We start from the raw sequence: 16503 nt of genomic DNA, 5'->3' as shown, positions 1-16503 counted from the left end.
AAAGTTCAATTTTGGTTTCATCTGACCAGAGCACCTTCTTCCACATGTTTGGTGTGTCTCCCAGGTGGCTTGTGGCAAACTTTAAACGACACTTTATGGATATCTTTAAGAAATGGCTTTCTTCTTGCCACTCTTCCATAAAGGCCAGATTTGTGCAATATACGACTGATTGTTGTCCTATGGACAGAGTCTCCCACCTCAGCTGTAGATCTCTGCAGTTCATCCAGAGTGATCATGGGCCTCTTGGCTGCATCTCTGATCAGTCTTCTCCTTGTATGAGCTGAAAGTTTAGAGGGACGGCCAGGTCTTGGTAGATTTGCAGTAGTCTGATACTCCTTCCATTTCAATATTATCGCTTGCACAGTGCTCCTTGGAATGTTTAAAGCTTGGGAAATCTTTTTGTATCCAAATCCGGCTTTAAACTTCTTCACAAGAGTATCTCGGACCTGCCTGGTGTGTTCCTTGTTCTTCATGATGCTCTCTGCACTTTTAACGGACCCCTGAGACTATCACAGTGCAGGTGCATTTATACGGAGACTTGATTACACACAGGTGGATTGTATTTATCATCATTAGTCATTTAGGTCAACATTGGATCATTCAGAGATCCTCACTGAACTTCTGGAGAGAGTTTGCTGCACTGAAAGTAAAGGGGCTGAATAATTTTGCACGCCCAATTTTTCAGTTTTTGATTTGTTAAAAAAGTTTGAAATATCCAATAAATGTCGTTCCACTTCATGATTGTGTCCCACTTGTTGTTGATTCTTCACAAAAAAATACAGTTTTATATCTTTGTTTGAAGCCTGAAATGTGGCAAAAGGCCGCAAAGTTCAAGGGGGCCGAATACTTTCGCAAGGCACTGTATATATACAGTGGGGCAAAAAAACTAAGTCAACCACCAATTGTGCAAGTTCTCCGACTTAAAAAGATGAGAGGCCTGTAATTTTCATCATAAGTACACTTCAACTATGACAGACAAAATAAGAATTTTTTTTTCTCCAGAAAACCACATTGTAGGATTTTTAATGAAATTATTTGCAAATTATGGTGGAAAATAAGTATTTGGTCAATAACAAAAGTTTCTCAATACTTTATATACCCTTTGTTGGCAATGACAGAGGTCAAACGTTTTCTGTAAGTCTTCAAGGTTTTCACACACTTGCTGGTATTTTGTCCCATTCCTCCATGCAGATCTCCTCTAGAGCAGTGATGTTTTGGGGGCTGTTGCTGGGCAACACGGACTTTCAACTCCCTCCAAAGATTTTCTATGGGGTTGAGATCTGGAGACTGGCTAGGCCACTCCAGGACCTTGAAATGCTTCTTACGAAGCCACTCCTTCGTTGCCCGGGCGGTGTGTTTGGGATCATTGTCATGCTGAAAGACCCAGCCACGTTTCATCTTCAATGCCCTTGCTGATGGTAGGCTTTGTTACATTTACATTACATTTAAGTCATTTAGCAGACGCTCTTATCCAGAGCGACTTACAAATTGGTGAATTCACCTTCTGACATCAGTGGAACAGCCACTTTACAATAGTGCATCTAAATCATTTAGGGGGGTGAGAAGGATTGCTTTATCCTATCCTAGGTATTCCTTGAAGAGGTGGGGTTTCAGGTGTCTCCGGAAGGTGGTGATTGACTCCGCTGTCCTGGCGTCGTGAGGGAGTTTGTTCCACCATTGGGGGCCAGAGCAGCAAACAGTTTTGACTGGGCTGAGCGGGAACTGTACTTCCTCAGTGGTAGGGAGGCGAGCAGGCCAGAGGTGGATGAACGCAGTGCCCTTGTTTGGGTGTAGGGCCTGATCAGAGCCTGGAGGTACTGCGGTGCCGTTCCCCTCACAGCTCCGTAGGCAAGCACCATGGTCTTGTAGCGGATGCGAGCTTCAACTGGAAGCCAGTGGAGAGAGCGGAGGAGCGGGGTGACGGAGAGAACTTGGGAAGGTTGAACACCAGACGGGCTGCGGCGTTCTGGATGAGTTGTAGGGGTTTAATGGCACAGGCAGGGAGCCCAGCCAACAGCGAGTTGCAGTAATCCAGACGGGAGATGACAAGTGCCTGGATTAGGACCTGCGCCGCTTCCTGTGTGAGGCAGGGGCGTACTCTGCGGATGTTGTAGAGCATGAACCTACAAGAACGGGCCACCGCCTTGATGTTAGTTGAGAACGACAGGGTGTTGTCCAGGATCACGCCAAGGTTCTTAGCGCTCTGGGAGGAGGAAACAATGGAGTTGTCAACCGTGATGGCGAGATCATGGAACGGGCAGTCCTTCCCCGGGAGGAAGAGCAGCTCCGTCTTGCCGAGGTTCAGCTTGAGGTGGTGATCCGTCATCCACACTGATATGTCTGCCAGACATGCAGAGATGCGATTCGTCACCTGGTCATCAGAAGGGGGAAAGGAGAAGATTAATTGTGTGTCGTCTGCATAGCAATGATAGGAGAGACCATGTGAGGTTATGACAGAGCCAAGTGACTTGGTGTATAGCGAGAATAGGAGAGGGCCTAGAACAGAGCCCTGGGGGACACCAGTGGTGAGAGCGCGTGGCGAGGGAGACAGATTCTCGCCACGCCACCTGGTAGGAGCGACCTGTCAGGTAGGACGCAATCCAAGCGTGGGCCGCGCCGGAGATGCCCAACTCGGAGAGGGTGGAGAGGAGGATCTGATGGTTCACAGTATCGAAGGCAGCCGATAGGTCTAGAAGGATGAGAGCAGAGGAGAGAGAGTTAGCTTTAGCAGTGCGGAGCGCCTCCGTGATACAGAGAAGAGCAGTCTCAGTTGAATGACTAGTCTTGAAACCTGACTGATTTGGATCAAGAAGGTCATTCTGAGAGAGATAGCGGGAGAGCTGGCCAAGGACGACACGTTCAAGAGTTTTGGAGAGAAAAGAAAGAAGGGATACTGGTCTGTAGTTGTTGACATCGGAGGGATCGAGTGTAGGTTTTTTCAGAAGGGGTGCAACTCTCGCTCTCTTGAAGACGGAAGGGACGTAGCCAGCGGTCAGGGATGAGTTGATGAGCGAGGTGAGGTAAGGGAGAAGGTCTCCGGAAATGGTCTGGAGAAGAGAGGAGGGGATAGGGTCAAGCGGGCAGGTCGTTGGGCGGCCGGCCGTCACAAGAAGCGAGATTTCATCTGGAGAGAGAGGGGAGAAAGAGGTCAGAGCACAGGGTAGGGCAGTGTGAGCAGAACCAGCGGTGTCGTTTGACTTAGCAAACGAGGATCGGATGTCGTCGACCTTCTTTTCAAAATGGTTGACGAAGTCATCTGCAGAGAGGGAGGGGGGGGAGGAGGATTCAGAAGGGAGGAGAAGGTGGCAAAGAGCTTCCTAGGGTTAGAGGCAGATGCTTGGAATTTAGAGTGGAAGAAAGTGGCTTTAGCAGCAGAGACAGAGGAGGAAAATGTAGAGAGGAGGGAGTGAAAGGATGCCAGGTCCGCAGGGAGGCGAGTTTTCCTCCATTTCCGCTCGGCTGCCCGGAGCACTGTTCAATCGACATGTTACTTTGGTCCCAGCTCTCTGCAGGTCATTCACTAGGTCCCCTCCCGTGTGGTTCTAAGATTTTTGCTCACCGTTCTTGTGATCATTTTGACCCCACGGGGGTGAGATCTCGCGTGGAGCCCCAGATCGAGGGAGATTATCAGTGGTCTTGTATGTCTTCCATTTCCTAATAATTGCTCCCACAGTTGATTTCTTCAAACCAAGCTGCTTACCTATTGCAGATTCAGTCTTCCCAGCCTGGCGCAGGTCTACAATTTTGTTTCTGGTGTCCTTTGACAGCTCTTTGGTCTTGGCCATAGTAGAGTTTGGATTGTGACTGTTTGAGGTTGTGGACAGGTGTCTTTTATACTGATAACAAGTTCAAACAGGTGCCATTAATACAGGTAACTAGTAGAGAACAGAGGAGCCTCTTAAAGAAGAAGTTACAGGTCTGTGAGAGCCAGAAATCCTGCTTGTTTGTAAGTGACCAAATACTTATTTTCCATCATAATTTGCAAAAAAAATTAATAAAAAATCCTACAATGTGATTTCCTGGATTTTTTTTCTCATTTTGTCTGTCATAGTTGAAGTGTAAATTACAGGCTTCTCTCATCTTTTTAAGTGGGAGAACTTGCACAATTGGTGGCTGACTAAATACTTTTTTGCCCCACTGTATTTAGTGCATATTGAATATATACCCACAGGGTCACTGGCCGCTACAGGCACCACACAACATTACCACAACTCAATATGAAATACCATAACCTAGTCACAGGGGGGCGCTGTCTTATTTTACTGCAGTTTCCCATTTTAAAACACTCCACTCTATGGTAGCCGTGGGTAAGTCTCGCGTGGTTTGCTCTTTTCATTTTCTTCATCCAGCATGGCGGCGCTGTATGAGGGATTCACGTTGTGCGGGCTTGTACAAACTCAAAATGCTTCAGATTCGCCAATTCAGGGAATTGAACTGGATGGAGACAGTGACCATGCCGTCGTCACCGATTCCACGAGATCTGTCACTTTATACAAGGTAATGTGGACCAATATACGTGGCTGAAATGTTGAATCAGCTCAGCTGATGGGACACTCGTGTCCATTGCAGTGGGGGGGGGATCCGAAGCGTTTCAAAATATAGCTAGCTACATATAACAATTTCTCCCTCTCTTACCAGTATTGCAATGGTGTTCATCAACTATCTAGCAACACATTGCGTATTCAGACGGTTTCCTTGAATCAATCGACATGCACATAGGTGGACATTAGCACACGTACTGTTCTTTCATTGAGAACAGTACTACTAGATAGCTGCTTGGCGTGGGTTTGTTTGGTTAGCTGACGTTGGTGCCACTGTCAAAAATGTAGTCACACAAGTCTTATATTTGATTATGAACGTAACTTACCGCAATAATATGACAAAGGTTGTGTTTGTGTTGTAATATGCATGTGTTGTTTACTTATGAGGTGCTGTGTTGACAGGTTTCAGACCAGAAGCCTTTGGGCAGCTGGACGGTGAAACAGGGACAGTTGTTGACTTGTCCTGCAGTGTTCAACTTTCAGACCAAGGAGTATGTAGTGGTCTCAGACTACAAGGTAACACTATGTGGACACTTTCCACCAACATAGAAACTGAACACCATTTAAAACATCTGGACTTGACATTTGGACTTGATTCTTTAAATAAAGTGGTTGTCTTCATGTTGTTCATGGTCAATAAATGTTTACTCACTAGGTCATCAGAGTTTGGAAAGATGAAGACCTCAATTTAGACAAAGCATTTAAAGCAACTGTAAGTATGAGCTCCCCCTCACACACGCATAGAATTTCAACCTCCTCTGCTTTGACTTCGTCAATATGGTGGCATACTCTGCAAATTGCACAATAACACGAACAGTGCCTGTGAGAAGTCATTGTTCCATAATTTAATCAAATTATGCCATACATTTCCTTTTATCTCAGGCTTTCCTCTGGCTTTGCGGTCATTTCGCGATGTCTCGCAGTTATCGGTCTTAACTAGCTCTGTGTCTGCATGTCTCTTAGGTGACTGCTGTTGTATGGCGGATCCACTCTGCCCCAGGGGGAGAGCCTGTGGTGCTTTTTCAGAGAGGGGCTGTCAGATTCCTGGACTCCCTCCTCTCCACCCCCCAACAGCCCATAGAGGATGTTCTATCAGAGGAGGAGGTCATAAGGTCAGACAATGGACACTAGTCTGGATTAGCGATCCGTAACCTTCGTGTTGGTTGGCTTTAGTCCCACAACTATAGAGGCTGGTTGGCGTATTCTCTTTCAGAGCCATGGATATAAAAATATATACAGTTGAAGTCGGAAGTTTTCATACACTTAGGTTGGAGTAAAACAAATTTTTCAACCACTCTGCAAATTTCTTGTTAACAAACTATAGTTATGGCAAGTCGGTTAAGACATCTACTTTGAGCATGACACAAGTAATTTTTCCAACAATTGTTTACAGACAGATTATTTGACACAATTCCAGTGGGTCAGAAGTTTACATATACTAAGTTGACTGTGCCTTTCAACAGCTTGGAAAATTCCAGAAAATGATGTCATGGCTTTAGAAGCTTCTGATAGGCTAATTGACATCATTTGAGTCAATTGGAGGTGTACCTGTGGATGTATTTCAAGGCCTACCTTCAAACTCAGTGCCTCTTTGCTTGACATCATGGGAAAATCAAAAGAAATCAGACAAGACCCCGGAAAGAAATTTGTAGACCTCCACAAGTCTGGTTCATTCTTAGGATCAATTTCCAAATGCCTGAAGGTACAAATCTGTACAAACAATAGTATGCAAGTATAAACACCATGGGACCACGTTGCCGTCATACCGCTCAGAAAGGAGATGGTGCAAATCAATCCCAGAACAACAGCAAAGGACCTTGTGAAGATGCTGGAGGAAACAGGTACAAAAGTATCTATATCCACAGTAAAACGAGTTCTATATCGACAAAACCTGAAAGGCCGCTCAGCAAGTAAAAAGCCACTGCTCCAAAACCGCCATAAAGCCAGACTACGGTTTGCAACTGCACATGAGGACGAAGATTGTACTTTTTGGAGAAATGGTCTGATGAAACAAAATACCACTGTTTGGTCATGATGACCGTTGTTATGTTTGGAGGAAAAAGGGGGAGGCTTGCAAGCCAAAGAACACCATCCCAACCGTGAAGCACGGGGGTGGCAGCATCATGTTGTGAGAGTGCTTTGCTGCAGAGGGACTGGTGCACTTCACAAAACAGATGGCATCATGAGGAGGAAAATAATGTGGATATATTGCTGCAACATCTCAAGACATCAGTCAGGAAGTTAAAGCTTTGTTGCAAATGGGTCTTCCAAATGGATAATGACCCCAAGCATACTTCCAAAGTTGTGGCAAAATGGCTTAAGGACAACAAAGTCATGGTATTGGAGTGGCCATCACAAAGCCTTGAACTCAATCCTATAGAAAATGTGTGGGCAGAACTGAAAAAGCGTGGAACTGAAAAAGCGTGTGCGATCAAGGAGGCCTAGAAACCTGACTGTTACACCAGCTCTGTCAGGAGGAATGGGCCAAAATTCACCCAACTTATTGTGGGAAGCTTGTGGGAGGCAACCCAAAACCGTTTGACCAATTGAGTGTATGTAAAATTCTGATCCACTGTGATGAAATAAATAAAAGCTGAAATAAATCATTCTCTCTACTATTATTCTGACATTTCACATTCTTAAAAATAAAGTGGTCATCCTAACTGACCTAAAACAGGGAATTTTTACTAGGATTAAATGTCAGGAATTATGAAATGTTGATTTTAAATGTATTTGGCTAAGGTGTATGTAAAACGTCTGACATTTTTATTTTAACCTTTTTTTATTTAACTAGGCAAGTCAGTTAAGAACAAATTCTTTTCAATGGCTGCCCAGGAACAGCCCCCTGAACTGCCTGTTCAGGGGCAGAACGACAGATTTGTACCTTGTCAGTTTTGGGATTTGAACTTGCAACCTTTCGGTTACTAGTCTAACGCTCTAACCACTAGGCTACCCTGCCGCCCCATCAACTGAACATTTTTTTTTTTTTACTTGCACCCATATTTATTTACAGTGAGTCAGCGACTATGATAATTCTGTCCACGTTGCTGTCAATACTTGGCTCATTTGAGTAAACAATCGTTTTTTTTGTGTGAGATGCACACAGTTGACAATGTCCTCATGTTACCCCCTAGGTGGAGCACCAACATCGTGGCAGAGAAACAGCACTTTGTCCTCTTCGTGACAGAGCAGGTAGAATATCCTTTCCTCACGGTACACCAGTACGCTGAATAGCCGTGTACTCAGTGACCTGCCAGGTGGAGGCATAAACGCAGTGCCATCTGCAACAAGCAATGTTTTGTGCAAGTATGAATTCTGTGCCACAATGTCGTGTTTTAACATGGCTTCCCTGTTGTCCGGCACAGAAAGGGGAGCACTTCCTGTATGTGCAGAGGCTCAACCCCAACACCCTACAGAAGTATAGGCTGGAGAGAGAAGACTCTGGAGCTTCCCCATTGAGTGTCTCTGCCTCTCTCCGGGACAAACACCTCAACCTGCTCTACCTGTGTGAGTACGGCCGTCACTTCCCTGCCAAAGTAATGTTAGAAATGTTCAAGTAGTAATGTTCATTCAGCTTCCAAGGTGCATTATGCAGAAATCGTTCTGGCATTTCCTGGTTAAAATTCTATTAGTTAGCCTATTTTCAGTTTGTGACAAAACAAGCAATATATAGTGTAGAGAATCAATGTACCATCTCAACTGCAGTGAAATATCTTTTCAACAACCAAAAATCTTGTATTTTGAAACTGGTGTGCAAAACCGAAAGTAAAAGATGGGAAAACTAAACTTAAGAACCGAAAGCATAGAAATAGCGCACATAGAGCATTTGTACCACTTAGACTTGCTTTCAAAAGCGTGACAGATCTATAACTCAAATCAAATGTTATTTGTCACATACACATGGTTAGCAAATGTTAATGCGAGTATAGCGAAATGCTTGTGCTTCTAGTTCCGACAATGCAGTAATAACCAACGAGTAATCTAGCTAACAATTCCAAAACTACTACCTTATACACAAGTGTAAAGGGATAAAGAATATGTACTTTTAAGATATATGAATGAGTGATGATACAGAGCGGCATAGGCAAGATGCAGTAGATGGTATCGAGTACAGTATATACATATGAGATGAGTATGTAAACAAAGTGGCATAGTTTAAAGTGGCTAGTGATACATGTGTTACATAAAGATGCAGTAGATGATATAGAGTACAGTGTATACGTATACATATGAGATGTATAATGTGGGTATGTAAACATTATATTAAGTAGCATTGTTTAAAGTGGCTAGTGATATATTTTACATCAACCAATTCCCATTATTAAAAACTCTCATTTCTATGTGAGTTTGATCGAGTAGCCCAAAAGGTTACATATTACAGCTTTATTGGTGTTTTTTTTCCCCTCAGTAAATTAGCATACTGTTGAAATGGTACTGCATTTGATATCAATGAAGCACTTAACAAACAATGAAACGCAGTTGTCGGACATCGTAGCTACAGCCTCATGATAGTGTTTAGTGTTTTAATGAGTAACTTGCGCTCTCAGTGATGTGCTGGTGACATAAGGCTATGATTGACCTGACTTGCATCTCTGGCGTCTATCTCGCTCTCTCCAGACCCTAACGGCTGTGTGTACCAGAGTGTGGTGGCGGCGCGGGGGTATGTGGGGCTGGAGGGGGTGCAGGCCCTGCCTCGCAGCCTGCGTCTGAGGCTGCCCGTGGGGGAGGGAGAGCTGGGAGCTGCCTCGGCAGTAGCCCTGGACGAAGCTCATGTGGCTGTGGTGGGGGTGCCCCATCCCTCCGCCAGAACTGGCAAAGGTAAATATCAGGGTTGGGATCAATGTCATGTCAATTCAGGAGCTCAACAGAAATGTCAATTTTCCTCATGTGGAAAAGTGGAGTTTACTTAATGAATTGATTGAATCATGATTCTCACACACATTCGCCCAATCCAGCATCAACCCCCTAGATACGTACTTTCAAAGTTCTGATTTGACGCGTGTAAACAGCATGGTGATATCTTCCCTGTGTTTGCTCGGGAGCTTTCACCACACTGCTGACATCCATCTGATCCTTTTTATTCTTTTTTGTCAATTTCAGATTTCCTCTGCATCTGGAATACTAATTTCCAGACTCTTCAGGCTGGTAAGGAGATGGCAGGAAGCATCCATGGACAGGTAGGAATACTCAGAAATTGGAGTTTGTTTGTTTTTTTGCCTCAAACTTCAACCAAATTACTCTATGCTTGTATCTTGTACTTTAGACCCACTTCACTCCTATTTATATCAATGATCATTCCTTCATTTCTCCTCAGGTCTGGTGTTATTTGGGAAAGCTGTTTGTCCCTCATGGCAAGGCCCTCTCCGTCATTCCCTACGAGTGTCAGAAGTCCTCTCTGGCCTCGGCCCTGGGGAAACTACGACACACTGGGATCGCAGGTAACGCGGCACTTCCTCAGTAAAACAGTCACCCGAGTGGCGTTAGTCGTCCTTGACAGTGCCTGGTTGAATCGAAAACAGCACCCTTCAGGTGAAGCTATATCACTCCTGTTTACACGTCATTGCATACGTTTCCCTCACCTATCTAATGTACTGAATCTGTACATTACTGTTTTGAAATTGCATCTTGAATAGCATCCCTTGAAATGTAATCTGAAACGAACAGTTTAGTGAGTTGGATTTTATTTCATTTGCGGCTTTGTAGTGTCCAAATCGTCGGTGGCTGTGCCCTCTTGGAACACCCTTCTCCATGGGGATCAGCCACAGGGGCCCACCAAAATAGTGGAGACCAGGAAGAGTGTAAGTTAACCTGCCTTCCAGAATTGATTGATCCTAACCCAAGTACTTTACCACCCGAATGGATCCATGTTAATTTCGCCTGTTCTGATTGGTCCTCCCCTGTACAGAAGCTGAGTCGGAAGAGCCAATCAGCGCAAGCCCTCACAGTGGACCAAGTACTGGAGTTTATCAAGGTATTTTAGATCTGCTATTCATTTTGCTCTTCTGTTTTGACAGTCTCAAACAGGTATTGATGTTGTACGTGGAGTGAATGACAAATGACCTGTCCCTTTCATAGCGTATTTCTATCAAATGTAATTGTTCTCAAGGAAATGTTAAGTTGGTTGTTAACTGTGTTCAACCTCAACCCCACCAGACTGGTCCAGTGGATGAGGTTCAGAGGGAAGTGGAGGCCCTGGTCTCCAGAGGCGATGCCCAGGACCTGCAGCTCTCAGTGAGCCAGCTGGCCTGCCACCTGGTGGCCCGAAGCCAGGCCGAGACAGCCTTCTACACTCCCGTGGCCCTGGCACAGCTGGTGCAAACACAGTTTCTTTGCCACAGGTGAGGGTGGCGTTGAATTGACTGGACCTCCTACGGCACGGGAGTATCGGTCCTTTGGACAGGGAGGTTATCAGGATGATGGGCTGTGTTGGGTGCATGGAAAGTGAATGTGAACAGGGTCGTCAGCTCGTCGTAGTGTTGGTGCCATCCACTTGTTATGCAAGTTGGGGTGTGTGTCTTGCTTCCATCCTCACCGATCTAGCAAGGCATCAGTGTTGAAGTACTTGAGACCACCATTTGAGTGTCTCTTTGTCGGATACATTTGCACTCGGTCTTGTCTCGGACAGTGAGACTCCTCATTTCTTCCTGAGACCAGCGGAGTAAAAAAAAGTCAAGAATGATACGCTTCTACCCAGTAAGCACATAAAACTGCTTCGCCAGGCCAAATATATACACTCCTTTCTTGAAACATTTATACCTGAAGTCTTTATATCTATTATAGCCGTGTTTGCCCAGTGATGAACCTCTAGGCCTTCAGTGTGTGACAGGTTAGTACAGTGGTGAACCTATTGGCCTTCAGTATGTGAGACCAGGTTAATGATGCTGAAAGGTAAACAACCGTAATACCAGCACACGTAGGAGAGTGCGCTCTTTGTAAAAGAGTGTCTCTTTATGCCATATAAGCACTTTTATTTTTTATGGCTATTGCGTGTACTCCCTTAATCCCCACTGGTGCAAAGTAGTGTAGTGGATGTACATACCACTTATCTTCTTGTTGAAAGTGATTCTTGAAAGGGGAGAAGCTAACAAATTAGGAACAACATCCTCTTTGACAACACTTGCTGCAGCCTCTGCAACTAGTCTACAACAGAAGATGGCTAGCTAGACCGTGGGAAAACTACTGCTCCTTGTTGTACAGTGGGAAAACTACTGCTCCTTGTTGTACAGTGGGAAAACTACGGCTCCTTGTTGTACAGTGGGAAAACTATGGCTCCTTGTTGTACAGTGGGAAAACTATGGCTCCTTGTTGTACAGTGGGAAAACTACGGCTCCTTGTTGTACAGTGGGAAAACTACGGCTCCTTGTTGTACAGTGGGAAAACTACGGCTCCTTGTTGTACAGTGGGAAAACTACGGCTCCTTGTTGTACAGTGGGAAAACTACGGCTCCTTGTTGTACAGTGGGAAAACTACGGCTCCTTGTTCTACAGTGGGAAAACTACGGCTCCTTGTTCTACAGTGGGAAAACTACGGCTCCTTGTTCTACAGCGGGAAAACTACGGCTCCTTGTTCTACAGTGGACAGTTGGCCTTTGCGAAGGCAGAAGTTACCATACGTTTTTTTGTCAAAATGGTACCACATATTACAAGTCAAAAGTTGGTTGATTAAACTGTCACTCCAAAATGTTGCCCCTAATACAGTTGAATGGCAGATGCCTTCTATCTGGTTTGATGGCCTAGCCAATGGCTCGTCTTAGCTAGATTTATCTCCCCAGAGACAACAAAAACAAAACATCATGATTGGATCTTTTTTTTTTCTCTTCAGTGTTAACCTTTCCATTCCAACAAAAGCTGAAGAGATTAAATCAGAACATCACTGAAAAGAATAATGTAATTAGAATTACTGTTGTAATTATTTTATAAATCCTTTGGTGTAGAAGGTCCGTTGTTCCCCACTGTGTTTGAGTTAGTAATAATTTCTTGAGTGGCTCTATTCCCTCATGCATTTTTTAACATCTGAATGTATAAAGAATCCATATGTTGTTTTGAAATATGAACACAGAAATACTGGACATGTTGAGCTCTTATTATGGTGGTGATTTGACGAAATTACAATCATGGTCTTGAATTTGACTTTTTTGTGGCTCGGTCTTGACTCGGACCGCTTGTCAACCTCCCGGCCTCAGTCTTGACAAAGTCTTACCCCCCCAATCCGGTTTTGGTATTTTTTTCTCCGGGCTTGGACTTGAATCGGTCTCGCTTGAGGTGGTCTCGAATGATGATGAGGTGAAGACATTGTGGTGGGTGGGTACCTATCCAGTTTCCTCACCCATCAGTAGCAATGAAGGAAAGAATACTAGGATACTAGTATTTTCACACAGACTGTTGAGTCCCTTGGTTTGGTTCTGACCTGTTCTGTGTGTCTTTCTGCAGCGTGTGTCCCGGCCTCCTGCTGCTGTCCCTGGAGCACAAGGACTACTTCCTGTGTCAGCTGTGCCTGCAGCTCTTCCCAGACATCCCTGAGGTGGTCACGTGTGCCTGCCTCAAAACCTTCATCAGGTCAGTCTCACTCGATAGTGTATTGGGGGGGGTCTTTTGTGACAACCTATACGTTGTGAATAAGATTAATTCTGGTGAAGCTCAGGCTAGTGTTTCCTACCAGTGCAGGAGCTTGGTTATGTATTTGTTGGCCTAATTTTTGTCCTCTCTTTTGATGGTTGAAGTTTCTATTCATTGTGTCCAATGCATATTTTTTTCCACCACATTGTAAACCACGCGGTCTCTTTGTGGCTGTGTTGCTTTTAAATGATGCTTATTTTTGAAGTGCTTTATTTCTAGAACTTGTTTCGTTTGAACCATTTCCAATGCTTCCAAGTCTTGTTCCTGCAAATACAATAGTTTGTCAACTCATATAAATAGCCTGAAGTCAGGATTGCTGTTGTAACGGCCGTGTGTCACTCTCCCTCCTCAAGTGTGCCAGACGGCGACGTGGAGATGGTCAGTCTGGAGCCGGACAGCGTGTCCTTCATGGAGGGCCTGGTGGCGGCGGGGGCCCGGGGGGGCCAACAGAACGGTTTCAGCCCGCCTCTGTTTGAGGAGGACAGCTGTGACGCCAACCACCAGCCCAAACCTCCCCAGGATAAGAAGAACCCCACGCTGCAGCTAGAGGCTTGCCCCGTGGGTCTACACAAGGCTGTGCTACTGTATCCTTGTGTGTAGTCTGGACAACCATCTCTCTAAACACTATTCCATTGCAAGACTACAGTAATATCTGCTTCTGTTATTATTGATTTGAACAGTTGTATTTGATAGACATACATTGACACACAGAATCATCAATAGTCAGAGGGATTGAACCAACACAAGGCTGTTACTGTATCTTCTCACTATAGGTTTGTTGAATTGGTTGTTTCGTTGAATCGTTCATTTAATAGGGATAGATTAAATGAAATAACAATGGCACATTTCATTGTCAACAGTCGGCTGCAATGCACCATAATGTTTATCTTGCGCTAATATACAGCACCAGTCCATAGAAATGACTCTTAAACCTGTGTGGAGGTGTTATAACTTTAACTGTGTTGCCATAGTAATGAGGTCCTGCAGACGCCGTACAGTGACAACTTCCTGCTCCCCCACCTGAAGGACCTCGACACTCAGCAAGTTATTGTGAGTAGATACCTGTGTCCCATCTCCTTGACAATATGCCATCGTTGGGATCAATTCCAATTTCATTCAAGTCGATTCAGGAAGTAAAATTCCAATTCCAGTCTTCCTCGTCGAAGAACAGTAAAATGTGAATATTTGTTTTCTTCCTGCAATATACCATGTTTTTTTCTTTCTTCTATTTACTACCAATTTATGAATTGCAGTTAGCTATGAGGATGATAGACTGATGGTTGCATCCTTCTGTTTCCTTTCCTCTCCTAGCTCTTTCTTCAGTACCTCCAGTTTGTCTATTTGAAATATTCCCAAGACGTCTACACACAAACGCCAGGTTTGAGATCGCCCACGATGACACAGGTTGGTACATGGAAGCATGAGAGTTATACAAGAGGTGAATGCATGTAATTAAATTTTATAGCATTTTAACTTCATGTGTGTGTTCTGAATTTCCTTTTCTAGATCATTGACTGGGTGTGCTTGTTGTTGGATGCTCATTTCACAGTCTTGGTCATGGCTCCTGATGCCAAAGGATTGTTGTCTAATCTCCAAAGCTTTGTCAAGTCCCAGGTATATGCTTTCTCTTTGGTCCAAATTATATTTGAGCATTTTTGTCATGTTTTTATTGCCGTGAGAATAAAACCCGTTGAGGCACCCAGGGAGGAATGTTTACCTCTCCAGTGGTTCAAACTGGAAAAGCAAGTGTTGCAATTATAAATGCTAGCCGTTTTGTGTCAGAACCTCACAAAGGTAGACTCAGCGTTTTTTTTTAAATTTATTATTTTTTACCTTTATTTAACTAGGCAATTCAGTTAAGAACAAATTCTTATTTTCACGTTGCTACATCGACAATATTAAGGATGAGCACGATCCAAGACTTTGCTGACACAGAGTATCTGCGCATGTGCACTGGTTCGCTCCACGCTTATAATACGTGCTAGCCACATGACCAACCCAGCTGAGGAGTTTACACACGCGCTTCAATGCTCTTATTTGTTGCGGAAATGGACGCACTACTGCTATTTACTTTGCATCTCCTTTATCTCGCTGACGCACATGCTGTATATGGTTCTTTGTTATAAGGTTTCATTTAACGTCTATCCCCATCTACCCATTCCAGGTGAAACTATTCTCTGAACTGGGGAAGATTGAGAGCAGCCTTCAAGAGCTCCATAAAATGAAGCTGTCCAAGGACATCAGCCAGTACTCCATAGAAGTCATCGAGCTGTTTTAGGCCATATTTACAGATAATTTCTAATCAAACTTTGCCGTTGACCTTCTCTCCCCATTTCTCTTGGTCAGTTGCATCGTTGTATTCCACTTTGTATTTGGTCCACTACCAAAAGGTCCATGGTTCAACTGCTGTGTCATACCTACCTACTGTAGATGCCTACACTGGTCCCAGATCTGCTTGTGCTTTCATCGATGAGCATAGGAGTTGGCTGTGCAGCGCCCAAACAGATCTGAGACCAGTGTAGGCATAGTAGATTTTCAGGTGTGTAGAGCAAATGATTCTCTAGTTCTGAACTGTGGCATTGCCGAGGCCTCAGTCCCTATAGCCATGTGATTTGTCTGTATAATCTGAGGGTGGTGTGGTAGAAATATTTGCTAATATGAATTATGTAAACGATATAGTCCCATGATATTGCAACATGGCATCGATATTTTTAACCTATGGAACATACTGCCCCTTTATAGGAATATACAAATTACCTGACATGTCTAAAAATGGGAATCAACCTTTCATATGGTTGACAATCTTGTGGTTAAATGTTGTTGTATTTCCAGAAGGCTATTTGGACTGTGAATAACTGTACATCTCCCAATCACATTGTAGTGTAGCACCATGTTTTCTATAGATACATTTTGTGTTGCATTCTAACTAAGTCAATTCTGAATTCATATGACAGTATTTTTATTAAAAATGCCCTATGCACAAAATGACCCTTGTCTTTGTCCCATCATGAATGGTTATATGTATGTCTAAGGTCACCCCTTCAAATTAGTGGATTTGGCTATTTCAGCCATACTTGTTGGCAGCGAGGGGCACGAGTTAGATTTTAAAAGTGGGGGTAGCATATATATTTAATATATATATATATATATATATGTATATATGTATGTATGTATATATGTATGTATGTATGTATATATGTATGTATGTATGTATATATGTATGTATATATATGTATATATATGTATATATATGTATATATATGTATATATATGTATGTGTGTGTGTGTGTGTGTGTGTGTGTGTGTTATCCAGTCAGATAAGGTCTCCAAACAGCCTACCTGACCGC

General features: G+C 43.9%; 1 protein-coding gene across 1 annotated transcript; it reads left to right on the top strand.

The window, feature by feature from the left end:
* The first annotated feature begins 4349 nt into the window (after nt 1-4349).
* On the top strand, nt 4350-16144 carry LOC135522452 (nucleolar protein 11-like). Its single transcript, XM_064948726.1, has 18 exons — nt 4350-4497; nt 4944-5057; nt 5197-5253; nt 5505-5653; nt 7676-7733; nt 7907-8048; nt 9159-9359; nt 9642-9718; nt 9856-9979; nt 10245-10339; nt 10447-10512; nt 10695-10879; nt 12971-13096; nt 13510-13740; nt 14128-14206; nt 14468-14560; nt 14663-14770; nt 15321-16144. The coding sequence occupies exons 1-18, from the start codon at nt 4351-4353 to the stop codon at nt 15432-15434; spliced, it is 2166 nt and encodes a 721-aa protein (XP_064804798.1). The 5' UTR covers nt 4350; the 3' UTR covers nt 15435-16144.
* The last annotated feature ends 359 nt before the right edge of the window (nt 16145-16503 follow it).

This window comes from Oncorhynchus masou, chromosome 4, assembly GCF_036934945.1.
Source record: "Oncorhynchus masou masou isolate Uvic2021 chromosome 4, UVic_Omas_1.1, whole genome shotgun sequence".
Classification (NCBI taxonomy): Eukaryota; Metazoa; Chordata; class Actinopteri; order Salmoniformes; family Salmonidae; genus Oncorhynchus; species Oncorhynchus masou.
The sequence above is the reverse complement of the archived record's forward strand: the minus strand, read 5'-3'. Positions and strand labels throughout refer to the sequence as shown.

What these genes read in the sequence shown, in the direction of transcription:
- LOC135522452 (XM_064948726.1), top strand. Translation starts at nt 4,351, where the DNA reads ATGGCGGCGCTGTATGAGGGATTCACGTTGTGCGGGCTTGTACAAACT. An exon ending in CCTCAACCTGCTCTACCTGT is followed by an intron (nt 8,049 to 9,158) that starts GTGAGTACGGCC and finishes CGCTCTCTCCAG; the next exon opens with ACCCTAACGGCTGTGTGTAC. An exon ending in GATCGCCCACGATGACACAG is followed by an intron (nt 14,561 to 14,662) that starts GTTGGTACATGG and finishes TTCCTTTTCTAG; the next exon opens with ATCATTGACTGGGTGTGCTT.